This window comes from Haliotis rubra, unplaced genomic scaffold, assembly GCF_003918875.1.
Source record: "Haliotis rubra isolate DU_JTF1 unplaced genomic scaffold, ASM391887v1 Scf419, whole genome shotgun sequence".
NCBI lineage: Eukaryota > Metazoa > Mollusca > Gastropoda > Lepetellida > Haliotidae > Haliotis > Haliotis rubra.
The window spans coordinates 57933-76607 of record NW_025767101.1 but is presented as its reverse complement, the minus strand read 5'-3'; the positions used below and the strand labels follow the sequence as shown (position 1 = coordinate 76607).

Genomic DNA, 18675 nt, shown 5'->3' with positions numbered 1-18675 from the left:
GATTTGACAGACATAACGATACATGGACAATAAGCTATGGATATGACACACATGACACATGGACAATAAGCTATGGATATGACAGACATGACGACACAGGAACAATAAGCTATGGATATGACAGACATGACGACACATGGACAAGAAGCTATGGATATGACAGACATATCGATAAATAGACAATAAGCTATGGATATGACAGACACGACGACATACGGACATTAAGCTATAGATTTGACAGACATAACGATACATGGACAATAAGCTATAGATATGACAGACATGACGACACATGGACAATAAGCTATGGATATGACACACATGACACATGGACAATAAGCTATGGATATGACAGACATGACGACACATGAACAATAAGCTATGGATATGACAGACATGACGACACATGGACAATAAGCTATGGATATGACAGACATGACGACACATGGACAATAAGCAATGGATATGACAGACATGACGACACATGGACCATAAGCTATGGATATGACAGACATGACGACACATGGACAATAAGCTATGGATATGACAGACATGACGACACATGGACAATAAGCTTGGGATATGACAGACATATCGATAAATAGACAATAAGCTATGGATATGATAGACACGACGACATACGGACATTAAGCTATAGATTTGACAGACATAACGATACATGGACAATAAGCTATAGATATGACAGACATGACGACACATGGACAATAAGCTATGGATATGACACACATGACACATGGACAATAAGCTATGGATATGACAGACATGACGACACAGGAACAATAAGCTATGGATATGACAGACATGACGACACATGGACAAGAAGCTATGGATATGACAGACATAACGACACATGGACAATAAGCAATGGATATGACAGACATGACGACACATGGACCATAAGCTATGGATATGACAGACATGACGACACATGGACAATAAGCAATGGATATGACAGACATGACGACACATGGACAATAAGCTTGGGATATGACAGACATGACGACACATGGACAATAAGCTATGGATATGACAGACATGACGACACATGGACAGTAAGCTATGGATATGACAGACATGACGACACATGGACAATAAGCTATGGATATGACAGACATGACGACACATGGACAATAAGCTATGGATATGACAGACATGACGACACATGGACAATAAGCTATGGATATGACAGACATGACGATATACGGACAATAAGCTATGGATATGACAGACATGACGACACACCCACAATCACCTATGGAAACAATGACACTGGGACAGTCAGCTGTAGTCTGGACACGTGTGCAATCAACAGTGGACATATCAAAAGTCTGTTCAAAGTCAAGTGATATTTATCATTAAAAAAAACAGCACCTGACTAAATTTGAACCTTTGAAACTCTCGTTACACATTTGGCCCAACAAAACTGATTAGGAGTATCCAACTGACCTGATGCAGGGAGGCTTTCTCGAAGACTGCTTGGAACATGATGCTCTGCAGACTTGGGGGAGGGTAGAAATCCTGTATCCTTGAGTGGTTGCCCAGTCTCTGGATCAACAGGTGCAGACTCGCATACCCCGGGCTGCAGTTATAAGGGCAAAACGTCAGAACGTTTACGATAATGGGATGGAATGGCGATTGGTTGGATGAACTCTATGATTATTCTTCCGAGAAGAGCAGGAGGTACGGTACTTCACTGTAGGGGTGTGTTTGCGGCTGAATATGGCTTGTCCTTCCGTCTCCATTTCCATACATTTTCTCTATTTCTCCCCTATATCTGACTCTCCTTTCTCTGTCCTTCAATGTGCCGTCAATGTGCTATCCCGGTCTTGTTTCTACCGATCCCTAACCTCGTTCACCACCTCACCCTTTCCTGTTAACCCCTCTATCCATGCCCTCTTCTACTATGCCTCTCCGTATCCCTCTTGCCTTTCCCTCTCCCCGTCTCTTCTTACCCTACCCTTTCCCCAACCAATCTTGTCTTTCCCCTCGTAATGTCCCTGTCTCTTCTTGCCCTACCCCTCTCCCCGTCCAATCTTGTCTTTCCCCTCGTAATCTCCCCGTCTCTTCTTGCCCTACCACTTTCCCTGTCGAACCTTGCCCTACCTATTTTCCCATCCACTCTTGTCCTTCTCCTCTCCACGTCCAGTCTTGTCCTTCCCCTCTCCCCGTCCAGTCTTGTACTTTCCCTCTCCCCGTCCAGTCTTGTCCTTCCCCCTCCACGTTCAGTCTTGTACTTTCCCTTTCCCCGTCAAGTCTTGTCCTTCCCCCCCCGTCCAGTCTTGTCCTTCCTCTCTCCCCATCCTGTCTTGTCCTTCCCCTCTCCCCGTCCAGTCATGTCCTTCAACTCTACCCGTCCAGTCTTGTTCTTCCCCTCTCCCCATCAAATCTTGTCCTTCCCCTCACCCCATCCAGTCTTGTCCTTCCCCTCTCCCCGTCCAGTCTTGTCCTTCCCCTCTCCCCGTCCAGTCTTGTCCTTCCACTCTCCCCGGTCAGTCTTCTCCTTCACCTCGCCCCGTCAAGTCTTGTCCTTCACCTCGCCCAGTCAAGTCTTGTCCTTCCCTCCCCGTCCAGTCTTATCCTTCCCCTCTCCACGTCCAGTCTTTTCCTTCCCCTCTCCCCGTCCAGTCTTATCCTTCCCCTCTCCCCGTCAAGTCTTGTCCTTCCACTCTCCCCGGTCAGTCTTCTCCTTCACCTCGCCCCGTCAAGTCTTGTCCGTCACCTCGCCCCGTCAAGTCTTGTCCTTCCCCTCTCCCCGTCCAGTCTTATCCTTCCCCTCTCCACGTCCAGTCTTTTCCTTCCCCTCTCCCTGTCCAGTCTTGTCCTTCCCCTCTCCCCGTCCAGTCTTGTCCTTCCACTCTCCCCGGTCAGTCTCCTCCTTCACCTCGCCCCATCAAGTCTTGTCCTTCACCTCGCCCCGACAAGTCTTGTCCTTCCCCTCTCCCCGTCCAGTCTTATCCTTCCCCTCTCCACGTCCAGTCTTTTCCTTCCCCTCTCCCCGTCCAGTCTTGTACTTTCCCTCTCCCCGTCCAGTCTTGTACTTTCCCTCTCCCTGTCCAGTCTTTTCCTTCCCCTCTCCCCGTCCAGTCTTGTCCTTCCACTTTCCCCGGTCAGTCTTCTCCTTCACCTCGCCCCGTCAAGTCTTGTCCTTCCCCTCTCCCCGTCCAGTCTAGTCCTTCCCCTCTCCACGTCCAGTCTTTTCCTTCCCCTCTCCCCGTCCAGTCTTGTCCTTCCCCTCTCCACGTCCAGTCTTCTCCTTCACCTCGCCCAGTCAAGTCTTGTCCTTCCCCTCTCCCCGTCCAGTCTTCTCCTTCACCTCGCCCAGTCAAGTCTTGTCCTTCCCCTCTCCCCGTCCAGTCTAGTCCTTCCCCTCTCCACGTCCAGTCTTTTCCTTCCCCTCTCCCCGTCCAGTCTTGTCCTTCCCCTCTCCCCGTCCAGTCTGATCCTTCCCCTCTTCACGTCCAGTCTTTTCCTTCCCCTCTCCCCGTCCAGTCTTGTACTTTCCCTCTCCCCGTAAAGTCTTGTCCTTCCCCTCTCCACGTCCAGTCTTCTCCTTTCCTCGCCTCAGTCAAGTCCAGTCTTGTCCTTCCCCTCTCCCGCCCAGTCTTTTCCTTCACCTCGCCCAGTCAAGTCTTGTCCTTCCCTCCCCGTCCAGTCCAGTCCTTCCCTCTCACGTCCAGTCTTTTCCTTCCCCTCCCCCCGTCCAGTCCTATCCTTCCTCACCTCTCCTGTCAGTCTTTTCCTTCCCCTCTCCCCTGTCCAGTCTTGTCCTTCCCCTCTCCCCGTCCAGTCTGATCCTTCCCCTCTTCACGTCCAGTCTTTTCCTTCCCCTCTCCCAGTCCAGTCTTGTACTTTCCCTCTCCCCGTAAAGTCTTGTACTTTCCCTCTCCCCGTCCAGTCTTTTCCTTCCCCTCTTCCCGTCCAGTCTTGTCCTTCCACTTTCCCCGGTCAGTCTTCTCCTTCACCTCGCCCCGTCAAGTCTTGTCCTTCCCCTCTCCCCGTCCAGTCTAGTCCTTCCCCTCTCCACGTCCAGTCTTTTCCTTCCCCTCTCCCCGTCCAGTCTGATCCTTCACCTCTCCCCGTCCAGTCTTGTCCTTCTTCTCTCCCCGTCCAGTTTTCTCCTTCACCTCGCCCAGTCAAGTCTTGTCCTTCCCCTCTCCCCGTCCAGTCTTGTCCTTCCCCTCTCCCTGTCCAGTCTTGACCTTCCCCTCTCCCCGTCCAGTCTTGACCTTCCCCTCTTCCCGTCCTGACTTATCCTTCCCCTCTCCACGTCCAGTCTTGTCCTTCTCCTCTCCCCGTCCTGACTTATCCTTCCCCTCGCCCAGTCAAGTCTTGTCCTTCCCCTCTCCCCGTCCAGTCTTCTCCTTCCCCTCTCCACGTCCAGTCTTCTCCTTCCCCTCTCCCAGTCCAGTCTTGTCCTTCCCCTCTCCCCGTCCAGCATTGTCCTTCCCCTCTGCCCGTCCATTCTTATCCTTCCCCTCTCCCCGTCCAGTATTGTCCTTCCCCTCTCACCGTCCAGTCTTGTCCTTCCCCTCTCCTCATTCAGTCTTGACTTACTTATTTCCCCTACCCGTATTCCCTACCCATCTTCCGTCCCCTCTTACCCTGCCTTTCTCCGAAACCCAATTTTGCCCTACGTCTCTCTCGTTCCCGTCTCCCCGTACCCTCTTGTTCTACCCCTCTCCCTGTCACGCTTGCTGTCTCCCCGAGGCTCTATTAATAATGGCATTTAATCTTTATCGACGAAACTTACGCTTTTTGAATACCACCCTTTTGGCTCTTTGTACAGGGATTCGGGGCAACGGTTGTGGTGGGAGATGGAACAGCCCCGCAGTCACGACAGGAACATCTGCTTCTTTTGCCCACAGGGGAGGAACATGGAATAGTTGTTGCGTTCATAGGGTACAAGGTAACTCCGCTCGGCAACGCGTCTGGAGATTCAGTTACATCGAACTTGATCGAGAAAGCTGATTGACCATTTCGTACGTTGCCGAGATAATAAAGTAGCCTTTTTGGGGAGCATTCATCTGCGGGCCAACCACACGAAAAACCAAGGGCGTTACCACCGGGAGATGGCATAGTGACGTCCTTGCACGATTTGTACATGCCGTCGGCGAAGGTCGTAGTGACGTCGTATTTTATGGCCGTGACCGACTGGGAGGAAGTACTGGTGACGGTGACAAAGTCGCTCTGTTTGGGACTACACACCATGTTGCAGAAGACGTTCCTGAAGTTGTAGTTGCATGCTGGACAGTTTCCCAGGATCTGATCCGGCACTGTCAGCATGGACTGGAGCCAAGACAGCTGATGAGCGTCACAGCACGTGCTTGTGTCTGAAAAACAGGAAAGATTGTTTGACAGATAATGACTAAGAAGAGGGGTACGTTGTGAAAAACAGAATAACAAAGACACATCACGTCAAATTAAAATACAAGACGAATACTGACCATGAGAAAAGTCCGGACACCTTTCTTCTAAAACACGCCTTGCAGTGGGGTCAGTGAGGGGTTTGGGGGGTCCGGTGTATGCACAGGGAACGGGCTTCCCAGTGTTTGGGTTCACCCCACACATGCCATACATCACACACTGACCATGTCCCGCGGGTGTTGCCTGAGAAAAATAAAACCAGAGTGAGCGAATGGTTTAGGTTTTACGTCGCCGTAGCAAAATACCGACAACACTGCGTCGGGGTTATAAAATATTGAAACAATTTTATAGTTGATAATAATAATAATAGTTATTTGGTGGGGTGAAACAACCTATAAATGGTGTGAAACTGTATAGGGTGAAACAACCGCGGTGAAACAGTCTGGTGTGAAACTGTGCTGGGGTGAACGTGTTTGGGTTCACTGCTACTCTACTTTGCCAATCCGAGCAGAGATTCTGATCCATATCCATGAAATATAGAACGTCTTGACTATCCTCAGAAAACATTCCTTTTCAGTAAAGAGAAGAATAGCTGTGAACATTATATGAACGGATCACTTAAAGTCAGTGGTGACACGCGAAACAGATTAACAAGACAGAGCACGAGTGGTGCCATGGGAATGCCTACTGCAAAATGTCTTATCCCAAAATGTTACATAGATGTTATGAGTGAGGAAGCTCAGGATTATTTACTGGTTAAGCTTCAGATAGCGTTTGTTTTCATTTTCGACAATTTGGGCTAACATCTAAAAACATATAAACATGTCTATCGTCACCACGTTTTGTAACCAAAAAAACATGGATCGAGGTGTTAAGTTTTTTCTAACGTTTGTCATTAGATTAGTGGGGTATAAAGTTGAAAAATAATTTTTGACAGATTTGAAACTGTTTCTTTTCTGTTATTGTAAAAAAACGTCAAGCACAACGTTCTGAGAATCCACTTGGGGATAATTCGACTTGTTTTCCATGTCTGCATTAAAGTTAGTTTATCTTTGAGATAGGAATTTGGAGCTTTTGAATCCAGTACAAAAGGTGAGTTGATATATCTTCAGATTAAAGTCGAACCAAAGGTTGATAGTACTACCGCATGGTTTAGGCGCATTTCTTCTACAGTTATAGTACGGGCTTTGTGTTTTCCAGTATTTGACATGACACGATGTTCTTTAAAACATGCTGTTATAGTAGGTGATGCTCACACAGATATGGAAGCGTAGAAGGGGCATTGTCGCATTGTCACCCTCACAAAAACAAGTAAAATTCCATGTAACATCATTAAAAAAATGATTATGACATTATTTAATTTTCTTTTATTCCCCGTTCATACTTTAAAAGAAACTATTTACTGTATTATTACATAAACACTGTGCAAAAATGACCAGGCTTGCCGATATTTAGATACAACTTACTATATTTTTACACATATTAGCATAATTATTAAACTATAAAATCAAACTCCAATACCATTCACATCATATATTTTCTGGTTCTATTTGTGGGCATACACATATATTGTTAAAAGGAATAATTAGCTATATTTTAAAATATCATTAGATATTGCAAGAAAGTCATATTTCAAGTTGAGCAGTAACCATTTCTGGGAATGAATGAATCAATATGAATAAAAAAGGAATGAAAAACACCTGACACCTAAATTCAGCATCCACAACCAGGAACATTAATTGGTCGCTCACTTATTTATTTTAAGCTAGTAGAGTAATTACAGTAAAGCGCATGAAAATGAATTCTATTTCGTTTCAGTTTCACGTTTCTACATTTTTGGCGCTGATATATTAATGGCGGGCATCGACTATGGAGCGCTGCCATTGGCATTTTTTTGCAATCAGTAGTTAAAATAAAGGACACGAGTTGTGAAGCTGATTTTGATCTTAATAATTGTTTGTCGATTAAATACATAGTTGAAAGTAAGACGTATAATTCTCCATATTAGTTATCCCAGTTCTGGTCGCAACAGGCGTGATCGATGACGCGTTCGGTTGTTACAAATAAGGAACGCGTTTATAATGAAACCTGATTTCGGTATCGGTTTGTTGATCAGGTTTGCTATGGCTTAATCCAAACCTAGGTAAGTTAGTTTGTAAACGATTTGGATGATGAATTTCATGTTCTCCACTTTTGCCCTAAATACTTTACGCATAGACAACGGTATCTGGAAGATTTATATTACAGAAAAACTAGTATGTATACATTCTCCTCACAAGATCAAAGACAAGCTGTTGTATTTAATCTGTCTATATGCATTTTTATGAAAGGGTGAAATAGTTACATCTTTCACTGTCCATGAATATTAAGGGTTTGTTTATTTAATATGTATGCCACCAAGGTCGGGGTTCCAACTGGTTGGGTTGGGATGGGAACTAGGTGGGGGTCAACTTGTATTCATATCTCTGCACCATGTAGCCCATTTCTGGTGCCCCCCGCCGTGGTGTATGATAGTGGTACTTGTATTTGATGTAATATGCACACATGTATTATTTATATGATAGTCACTATCGATGACGACACATGCTTCACTTAATTTTGTAATATATGTTGTATGGGAGCGGTGTTGATATAAGCTGTAAAGCTTGTTCACCAACCCCAATTCATTTTTTTATGAAAAACAATATGTTTAAACCGTGATATTGCTGGAATTTTGCTAAAAGCGGCGTAAAACTAAACTCACTCACTCACTCAACCATGTACATCGCGTATGTGCTGAGGGTAGCTACAAAATGCAAATTTGGTGGAGTTGCCCAAGAAAGTTTGTCGGATTGTCCCATGGGGTATTCCAAATGTCCCAATTTATTTAAAATGCTTAAATATATGCCATTAATGCATATAGTTTGTTTTGTCAACTTTGATATTATATTCTTCATATACAAGTTATTAGGATGTAATATTCTGATTAATATTCCATTACTAAACTCATAAGAGTTATAGGAATATTCCTGAATAGAAAACACTGTAATGACAATTATTTTGCATGTTATAACTTTTATATGAAGAATATAATATCAAAGTTACCAAAACAAACACTATGCATCTATGTTTAACATATTTTAAAATTTTAAATAGATTGGAACATTTTGAATATCTCCTGGGGCAATTTGACCAAATTTGTTGGGGCATTTTGTAGCTATAGGTCAATTCGACTGGTATACCCTCTGCTGTGATATTATGTTTTTGTATTCTATCTGGATTTGGTAGATTTGTACTTTGATCCATTGCATAATGGAAAACGGGCTATGTGGTTGGTACTTGATATGGTTTAAACATATTTTATTCTATTCAAGAAGAAAGAAAAGGATTGGCAAACAAGCCTTAATGGCTTATATTAATGCCGCTCCATAATACATGTGAAGGTTCACATTTGTGCATAATGTTGTACATATTTATAGTGGTTATATCAAGTTATCTCTGAATAATAACAATCATGGATATCAACAATTTATCTTGCTTTTGTTTCGTGGCCAGTTGATACAAATAAAAAATAAGAGAAGCTACAAAACTTTATGAATCAAAACGTTTTGATGTAATAATGAATTGATGGACTGACCGTAGAATATCCATATTCGTCTGATGTGATACTGAGTTATTGCCATTTAGCACATCCCGCAGGGAGAAACCTTTCACATAGAAATACGATTCGTATCGAATGGTATTATATTTAGGACACATGAAAAAATAGAGGAATATATCCTCATAATCTTGTGAGCAGGAACAAGAAGCATTACCAGAAATGAAACGATTATACTTATCACTGTTTAAGTCACTGCATCCCAATCTAAGGCGGCAGTGTATTATTTGACAAAATCGACTACCAAAATTTAGATCGAACATTGTGTTGGTATTAACTTGTGGTGTGATTGAATTTTTAAACTGTCCAACAGAGGAAGCGTTTGTAGCATTTGTAGGTAGGTCATTCCAGAGTATAATTGTATCGTGCAAAAACGATTTGGCATAATTAGTAGATTTGCATCTTATAGTCTGATAATTTTCATTATTCCTAAGATTGTAGTTACTGTTATCAGAAACATTCCCTGGAGCAAGATCACAAAGATAGTCAGGAACCATACGGTTTACCATTTTGTAAAATAATGTTAATTTAGAAGTTTCTCTCCGTTTCGATAAGGAAGTCAGGTTTGTCTCATGATATAGTTTCGCATGGCTCGTACCTCTAACTGCACCACATAGTGTGCGTAAGGCATCTAAGTGAAGGTTTTCTAGTGACAAGGACTGTTCGTTTGTACAATTGTCCCAGACATGACAGCAATATAGTCAAATAGAGGTAAGATAAAGGATTTATACATTGTTTCGTGAGTTTTGCGTGATAGTCTATATTTAAAACTACGAAGGCAAATAATCATAGGGCAAATTTTCCTTATCATTTCATTAATGTGGGAATGCCAAAGGAGGTTTTCCTGAAAAATAATGCCTAAGTGTTTATGAATGTGCACTTCATTTATAGGGGTACCATATTCATCGAGAGGGAGGTTTCATTACAAGGTTTCGTTTTGTGTGAAAAATGGATAGTTTCAGTTTTGTTTGGATTAAATTTTACTTGCCAGGTTTCCGCCCATTTAGATATTCTGTCTAAATCTGAGTTAAGAATAAATGCACTCGTATGGGGATCGTCGATTATTACATAGAGTGATGTGTTGTCTGCGAAAAGGCGTATATTACTTTCGATTCCATCAACTATGTCGTTTATGTATATTAAGAATAAAAGAGGTCCAAGGACTGATCCTCTGGGCACTCCGGCTATTATCGGTTTTAATTCTGATTTGTAACCTTGGATAACTACTCTTTGCATTCTATTTTGCAAATAACTTGCAAACCATTTCAATAAGTTCCCAACTATCCGACATGATTTTAGTTTATGGATAATCCCTTTGTGCCAAACTTTATCAAATGCCTTGCTTATATCGCAGAATACAGCTCTTACTTCTTTTCCGTTGTCTATAGCTTTAGCAATAAAATTATACAAATGCGTGAGTTGGTAAGCTGTTGAATCTCCTGGCATGAATCCAGATTGTAAATTTGAGAGGCAATTGTTATCTCTCATGAAGTTAAAGACATATTTAAATATACCTTTTTCAAAGACCTTGGATAAACAAGATGTTAAGGCAACGGGTCTATAGTTCGAACAGTCGATAATATTACCTTTCTTGTGGATTGGTATGACTGATGATTCTTTCCATATGTCTGGGAAAACTGATGTTTGAAGTGACTTGTTGAAGAGGTTAGTTAATGCTAGTGACAAGGAGGGCGATACCAAACGTAGGAAGCGGTTTCCAATACCATCTGGTCCACTCGCTTTGGTAAAGTTTAACGAGGATAGAACATCTTCAACATCCTGCTTTGTAAGACATAAATTCCTCATATATTTACTGTTATTGTTTAATGTCATATTTGGAAGATCCTTATTAGATTCAGCGATTATTGCCTGGTCAATAAAGTAATTATTTAAAACGTTTGCTATTGATTCTGGTTCTTGATAGACTTCGTTATTGTGGGTAATAGGAGGAAAGGAGGTACTTTTAGATTTTTTGTTCATATAGTTTTTAACTAAACGCCACCATAGTTTAGTGCTATGATTATTGTTTATTTGAGTGTCTAATTTTGTTGTATAATCTTTCTTGACTTTTCTACTTGATATGACATATAGAGAAGCCTATGCCATCTAAAAGTCCTCGTCTCGTAGGTATGTGCACAGTAAACACGCGTATATTAGAATATCATTTTAAATCAAATTAAACACACAAATCCATCCATGCATGTGACGACGTGTTTTGGATGAGTAGAATTTGTGTGACCTGGATCAGGCGAGGTTATTGCATTACTGACAGCAAGAGTTAACTAGATTCCACCTGAGTTAACTAGATCCCCTTGAATCGCTTTTTAGGGGAAGGGTTGCGTTCTTTATTTCGTAGTTATAATGTTATTTTTGTGTGTGTGTAAAATCAAGGAACTTATGCATGAATAAGTAATCTATCAGAGTGGATTATGTGGCAAAAATGATGATATTTTGTAATGGTGCGTACAGGGAAATCTCTCAGTGAATTCACCTTTGATAAGATTAATGAGAAATTAATGGATGTTGGGTTATGTCTATGAGCTGCGCGAGTGGTCCACTAACCCGATGCACCAAAACATCGCAGTAGGAATTGCATACCTTACCTGTGCCAGGATTCTATGATAGATGGATTATATCCCAGATTATCCCTGGGTGTGGGTTCTCCAAGTGGAAGGCAACAGAAAAGCATACGCCAGTTTGGGGTTGCCTCGATACCTGATGTAATTAATGCTGAAACACTTCCAAGCTCACTAACTCACTAACTCACTCACGCCTCTCTCTCTCTCTCTCTCTCTCTCTCTCTCTCTCTCTCTCTCTCTCTCTCTCTCTCTCTCTCTCTCTCTCTCTCTCTCTCTCTCTCTCTCTCTCTCTCTCTCTCTCTCTCTCTCTCTCTCTCTCTCTCTCTCTCTCTCTCTCTCTCTCTCTCTCTCTCTCTCTCTCTCTCTCTCTCTCTCTCTCTCTTCCTTCGTACCCCCAATATACATTGATCAATGGCAAATCAACAAATTTTATTTTTATTAAGAGGACTAGATTTACAAGCAGAAAAGGCAACCTATTACACAAATCAACGTTTTTACCAACAGTACTCGAAATACGCAACTGGGCTGCTTCTTGTCCCTTCTTCAGGTGATTAACGACAGATATAGAAAACAAATTATATATACCAGATTTACAGGAAGCCAGACAGACAGACAGGCAGATTGTTTATTATATGTCTAAACTCATTTACAGATATTAAAACAATATAAAATAGAAACATAAGATGAGCCATCCTTAAAAGGATTATGAGAGACTATTTACACATAAAATTATACAGAATATAAATATAATGATATATGATATAATAAAATTTACATATGTTGACAGGCTAATGGTAAAGTTGGCGGCGTCGTTCCTTTAAATCATCAAAGCAGGTCTTGGCTGTTAATTTACTTAAACAAGGACTAGACATTATAAACAAACACTTTTCCACATCTGTAAAATTTATAAAGTTACTGTCTAGAAATTGGCACTTATCCAGCAAACATTTTGTGATAGACTGATATAAAGGACATAATAAAAGTACATGTATTTCATCTTCAACACGGTCAAACAATTAAAACACATCCTCTCATCCACAGGCATATTATTAAAACGTCCAGTTTCTATTAGTAAGGGGGCAACTCTGCATTTGAACATAGCTAACGCTCTTCTGTGTCCTCGTGGTATGTGTTCTGTAGCATAATGCTCTGCTCCATAGTCTTTGTTAAAGGCTCTGTATAGTCGAAGTTTATTACCTCCCTTGTCATCTCGACCAGTCGGACAATCTATTTTCTTTTTCCATTCATTAAAACATTTTTCGTGTACTGCTTCCTGGACTGTGTGCACAATTTCCTTCCTCCGTAATCCATTGTCAACTTCTGTCAAATCAGTCAAGTCTAGTGATGACAGTTGTAGGTGTAAGCGCTTTGTCCAGGTTTTTTTTTTCTTGAAGCCATCTGTTTTGTCCAGTTAAAAATCTTATAAGTTAGTCTGTCTGGGTTTAAGCAAGTAAGTCTAGTGTACATTCTCATGAGAAAGCCCCAGAGTTTCACTGGTGTAGGTGTCCATCCCATGTCGCCTGTCACTGCAGCGTTGGGGGTAGATTTCCGCACTTCCATATAGAATTTCATAGCTCTGTTTTGTATAGTCGTTGCGTATGTAGAGTTTGAGGTCGCCCAAATCGCTGCTCCGACCATGGCGTCAAAGAGTTTCCTGTATGTGGTGTAGTGCATACCGCCCATGGACTTGAATTTAGAAATCGGTAGACCCAGCGCTCGACCTGCCGAACTAGCTACAACCTTGGCCATCCTTGTGTAGTCTAAGTGTTCTGTTATCAATAGGCCTAAATAACAGTAACTGTCCGTTAGCTCTAGTGACGTAGGACCACACTGAAAAATACAAGTCGTTCTTGGCATATTTACAGGTCTACAGTGTAGAACTTTTGATTTATCCGAGTTTACAGTCATGAAATTGTTCTCACACCAGTTGTGTAAAATGTCTAAAAGTACTTTTAGGTCCGCTTCATCTTCAGCTAACAGGGCCAGATCGTCTGCATGAGCTAGCACAGTCAGTGTTTCGTCAATGAACTTCACACCAATATTGAAACTCTTTATGGTAGTTATCAAATCATTGACGTAGACGTTGAATAGCAGAGGGGAGAGAAGGCATCCTTGTTTAAGCCCACACTTGACGTTAAACCATTCAGTCATATTTCCATTTATTCTGACACAACTCTTCACACTCTTGTAAAGGGAGATAATAGCTTCATACATCTTTCCAAAGATTCCAAGATCAGACAGTTTTCTCCACAATATAGAACTATCAATATTATCATAAGCCTTTCTAAAATCTATGAATGCTAAAAACGTCGATTTCTTTAAAGATTTCCGAGTTTCCACTATGGATGTGAGTGATGATATATGTTCTACTGTGGACCTGCCCCTCCTGAAACCGTTCTGCTCCTCAGCTATACAGTCCCTGGTTTCTGTATACTTGTACAGTCTTGTATTCAGCACCGAACAGTACAGTTTATAGCTTGAATTTGTCAAGGAGATACCTCATGATGATAAAGGGTCATATTTATCAGCACATGATGACTTCGGGATAGGATTGATGATATATATCCATGACATATATACATGTATATACAATCAATCACAGCGTACCGGTGTAAAAGCAGTTAAAACAACAATGATATTTGGGATAAGGTTACGCCAGTGACACAAATAGTGAGGATAAAGGGATGTGAATACAGTAGAGTGATGTACAGCTAATTAGGTGACGATTAGATTTGCCGGAAGCCAGATATGTACATGTGAGGAAAAGTGAAATTGGGTTTTACGTCGTGGTTGAGAATATTTCGCTCATATGAGGACGTGCATGCGTGTGTATGTGTATGTGCGGCTGCTTGTACCAGTCCGGACTTAAGCTGGTTTTATAGTGCTAGCCCACTGAGATACCATGCCGCAGTGAAGCATGAATACCCCACTCAGACACATTATACTGACTCCAAGCCGACCAGTCCTTGTTGTACCCATTAATGCCGAGCGCCAGGCAGGGACCAAGTACCATATTTTAACGTCTTTTGGTATGACACGGTCGGGGATCGAACCCGCGACCTTCCGCTCTCCGGGCGGACGCTCTAACCACTACACCACGGAGGCGGTCAGAGATGTACATGTATATACCTCAATCATTGAGGCAAGATCAAAAAGAAGTTATAAAAACAATGATAATTAAGATAAGGTAAAGCCAGTTGACACAAACAATGGGGATAAGGAAATGTGAACACAGCAGGGTGATGTACAACTGATTAAGTGACAATAGAGGTGGGTATGGTGCGGCTTTTGTGATGTTCCAGGCACTAGGGAGGTATACACCTTGATCTCTGTTAATCTCTGGTTTTAATCTCCTTATGTTGATGGCTTCTAATATTTTCCGTTTTCGCCAATCGTGAACATTGGTAGCCAAGATGCTAACACAAATTCATGTAATTTTAAATTCTAAAACACCAAACAACTCTGTATACTTTCTTTTGTTTTTCAGTTGAAAACATTGTAGGTCTACGAAAGAAATTCGCCAACTTCAAAAAGGTATGAAAAAAAGGTGGAGAACGAATTGAAATTGTTTTGAACACCATAGTGGCGACATTCGCATGGAACTTAATTAAACACTCCCGTATATATTTCATCATAGTGATGTAGCTGGCGCTGATGATGACGTGTCAACAATACCATTGTTAGTAGCACATTTCAGATAATAAAACACGAGATTTCTGACCTACAAAAACATCTCGAACTCTCTCCCTCCAGATATCGTAAACACCAATACTCTTCGGGAATTCAAAAACAAACCAAAAGAACAGAACACCAGTGAAATCTACTTTAATCTTTCCCATGGTTCAAGATCTTGCCAGATAATCCACTCCCGACTTCGGCTTGAGTGTAGCGATCTAAATGGAGATAAGTTTTCCAGATATATGTCTGATAGTCCTGAATGTAACTGTGGGCATCACACCGAAGATGCGCTTCATCTGTCCCATATTTAACGACATAAGATCAAATGTATACTTCTTTAGTAGAGGATTTAATTAGCCATCAATCTTATTTGGTCATTCGGGCTCATCAGAACAGGTAAATCTGGAACTACTAAAATCGGTACATAATTATATCATATCTTCACAGAGATTATCGCAATTTACCTAGCCTAGTTTTATTGTACATGACGTGCCTTGCTGTTATACTGAGATCACAACAGCTTCTAGTTTATTTGCCTTCAACGTATGTTTGCAAATTGTAACACATTATATTGTCAATATTGTTCCTTTAAGTTTTGCACCCAGCGCATGTGTACGTCACTATCATTATTGTTAATACTATTGTATCATTGTTAGGGAGCGGCATTGATATAAGCATGTTTTTATGCTTGTTTACCAATCCCATCATGACTAAATGAATAAATATGTTTAAACCAAGCTTGCTACCCATTGATATCATTGATATCTCTGCCTGGGCGAATAAAATCAAATATGCCCTCTGTGTCAGTCATACACGTTAATATGGCCAGAAGAAGACTTCGAATGAGACCGCAGCTAGTGGGCATGCATGCAGCTGGAACGTCATTCAAGGTCATTGGATGGTCGTTTGAGAGCATTACCATGTGCTGAGGAATATTCGCCCTGTTGTGGAGGCTGACATCCAGGCACGTGGCGGATACACGATATTCTGATGTCAAAGACCTCAGTAGACTTCAAATGGCCTATACAGATCGCGGGATCCGACACTATCTCATCACGTGTTGTGCCAGGACAGTTTGTATTCAATGATCTGCTTTTCCATTAAATCAACTACGTTGACACTTCTTACGTACAGGACGTACAGATTAACACATTGCCTACATTTTGCAGGTTTGTCTGTAGTCATTATTCAATCTTCCACCAAACAATCAGGCATTATTGTCCTAGAAGCATGAACATTCTGACACTTTTCTGTTCATATCTCTGTTCTAAAACATGGGGGTGCTTAATTAAGTTCCATTATATAAATGTTTTCACTCACATGAAACAGAAATTGATTTGTTGCATTCAGCATGTGTAAGAGTTAAACTTACAACAACATAACAAAAGGCTGAAATGTGTCACAAGCTTGTTTGCAAATGAGACTGAGGCAGTTTGTACATCAGTTAGAGTTTCAAGATAGAAAATGCAGGTTGTAGGAGAGAAAATTCTGATTCACTGGCAAAACTGATTCACTGGCAGTACGTATTGTAACATGGAGCATCTCCAGTAGATAGTGTATCCTGAGGTCAAATGACCTTTTCAGCAGTCTCGGCAACAGATCCATTGGTCTCCCATACCCACGATATTCTGTTATGATATTGGCTTGAAAAGATATTCAAGAAACACTAACTAGCTATATTTTTCTAATGTACATTCAGTGTACTGCGACACATAAAATATTCTGCATCCCCGGATACTTAGAGTGAGTATGTTTTACGCCCCTTTTAGCAATATTCTAGTAATTCACAGCGGAAGACCCCAGAAATGGGCTTCATACAGTGTACCCATGATAGGAATCGAACCCGGATGTTCAAAGTGATGAGGCCTAAGATCTAGAAAATGCACCTGTGGCATAACATGTAACTTTTCTCCACAAGAGTCTAATTTCCCGTCGGAAATACAGATTACAAAAGCCGTATATGATCGGATTGACGACACTATTGATGAAATGCGACCTCAGGAACAAACTGTACAGCACTGCCCTAGCTCCTTGAATGCCTGCAAACGTTTCCTTAGAGGCTTGTCTGGCCGCGATTATACACAGATGAGGAAGAAAGCTCAGTACAAATACAAGGGGTGATCAGAAACAACATAAACAGTGTCTTGTGTGACCTCTTGTTGTTTCCTGACGATGAATGTGTACTTAGCGTGCTAGCAACATGGACATCTTCTGGTGGGTCCAAGCCGGTAGAGGTACCTTTCGAGGAACTCATTCCTTCATCTGTTTCAGACTCTCCTTGACGAAGGTGTTCGTCAGTTGGTGGGCTCGATTCTGACGCTGCACACGTGTTTTCAGGAGCATGAGACTGGACAGTAAAGGACACAATAGATTTGTGTAACTGCTGCTCTGGGTTCTGCCTGGTTCTGTTCTTGTTGAAGAATGTCCTACGTCTAGCAACCTGCCTCCATATTAGGCTGTAGAGGACAAGAAGGCATAGTGTAGCAGCCACGAAAATGAAGAACTGAGCACCATTATAGATGCTTGGATATGGCGTCCCACTGTAGTCGTCTGATATCGAACAATCTGAACCGTTGATGTGGATGTTGTTTGTGGTCACTGTTCTTACACCGTAGATAACAGCAACCGGTAAGGCGACAATCAAAGACATGACTGAACACACAGCGATTGTGACTTTAGCATCTAACCATGTTGCCTGTCTTTGAAAAGGTCGGCAAATTTTCCTGTACCTGTCCACTGCTACAGCTAGGAGAATGGATCCAGAAGCATACGATACAAATGCCATGATTACTCGCATGATCTTGCACAAGCCGTATCGTGCTAATGTGTATCTATATCTCAAGTCAGCTATTTCATGAGGTATGCATATGCCACAGTTGATAAGGTCAAATATTGCCAGGGCTATTATATATCTATTGGTGGGGCTTGGTTTGAACTTTGCAATGTACACGTAACAGACAAACGAGTTCCCCAGAAGCCTAGCACCATCAGAACAGCAAGACACAAGATGGCGGGCAGAACCTGAAGGGCGTAACGATCGTTGTATTCACGAAGGAAAGTCTTAAGGTCGTTCTGGAAACTGGTGTTCTCCATCATATGCAGAGACTGCTGGAACGTCTGAATGACCGATGGGAAAAGTGTTCGTCTTCTCTGGACATCAATGGCGACCTGAAACAGTAAATAGAACTGGCTTTGTTCCGATTAACATTAGTTAAGGTAATGGCAGTCCGAATCCTCTGAGGAAATGTTGATACCAATAAAGGCTGTTCTTGCATGAGTGTCAACGTTTTGCTTTCATTATGCCATTAGCTCAGAGTCAGCATTTACGTGGGGACCCAACCAAATACTGGAGACCTTACCACTGGGACGGTAACCCTCAACCCTTTCTTCAAATCG

At 42.0% G+C, this 18675-nt stretch overlaps 2 protein-coding genes across 2 annotated transcripts; both read right to left on the bottom strand.

Moving 5' to 3' along the window:
• Window positions 1–1422: 1422 nt before the first annotated feature.
• LOC124288469 (NPC intracellular cholesterol transporter 1-like) lies at window positions 1423–13350 on the bottom strand. The gene is made up of 4 exons (XM_046724989.1): window positions 13096–13350; window positions 5466–5628; window positions 4772–5351; window positions 1423–1600 (listed from the first exon to the last, which is right to left on the bottom strand). Exons 1-4 carry the CDS (start codon window positions 13348–13350, stop codon window positions 1423–1425), a joined length of 1176 nt encoding a protein of 391 aa, XP_046580945.1.
• Window positions 13351–16964: 3614 nt separating this feature from the next.
• Window positions 16965–18233, bottom strand: LOC124288468. Its single transcript, XM_046724988.1, has 2 exons — window positions 17408–18233; window positions 16965–17373 (listed from the first exon to the last, which is right to left on the bottom strand). The coding sequence occupies exons 1-2, from the start codon at window positions 18074–18076 to the stop codon at window positions 17146–17148; spliced, it is 897 nt and encodes a 298-aa protein (XP_046580944.1). The 5' UTR covers window positions 18077–18233; the 3' UTR covers window positions 16965–17145.
• Window positions 18234–18675: the final 442 nt, after the last annotated feature.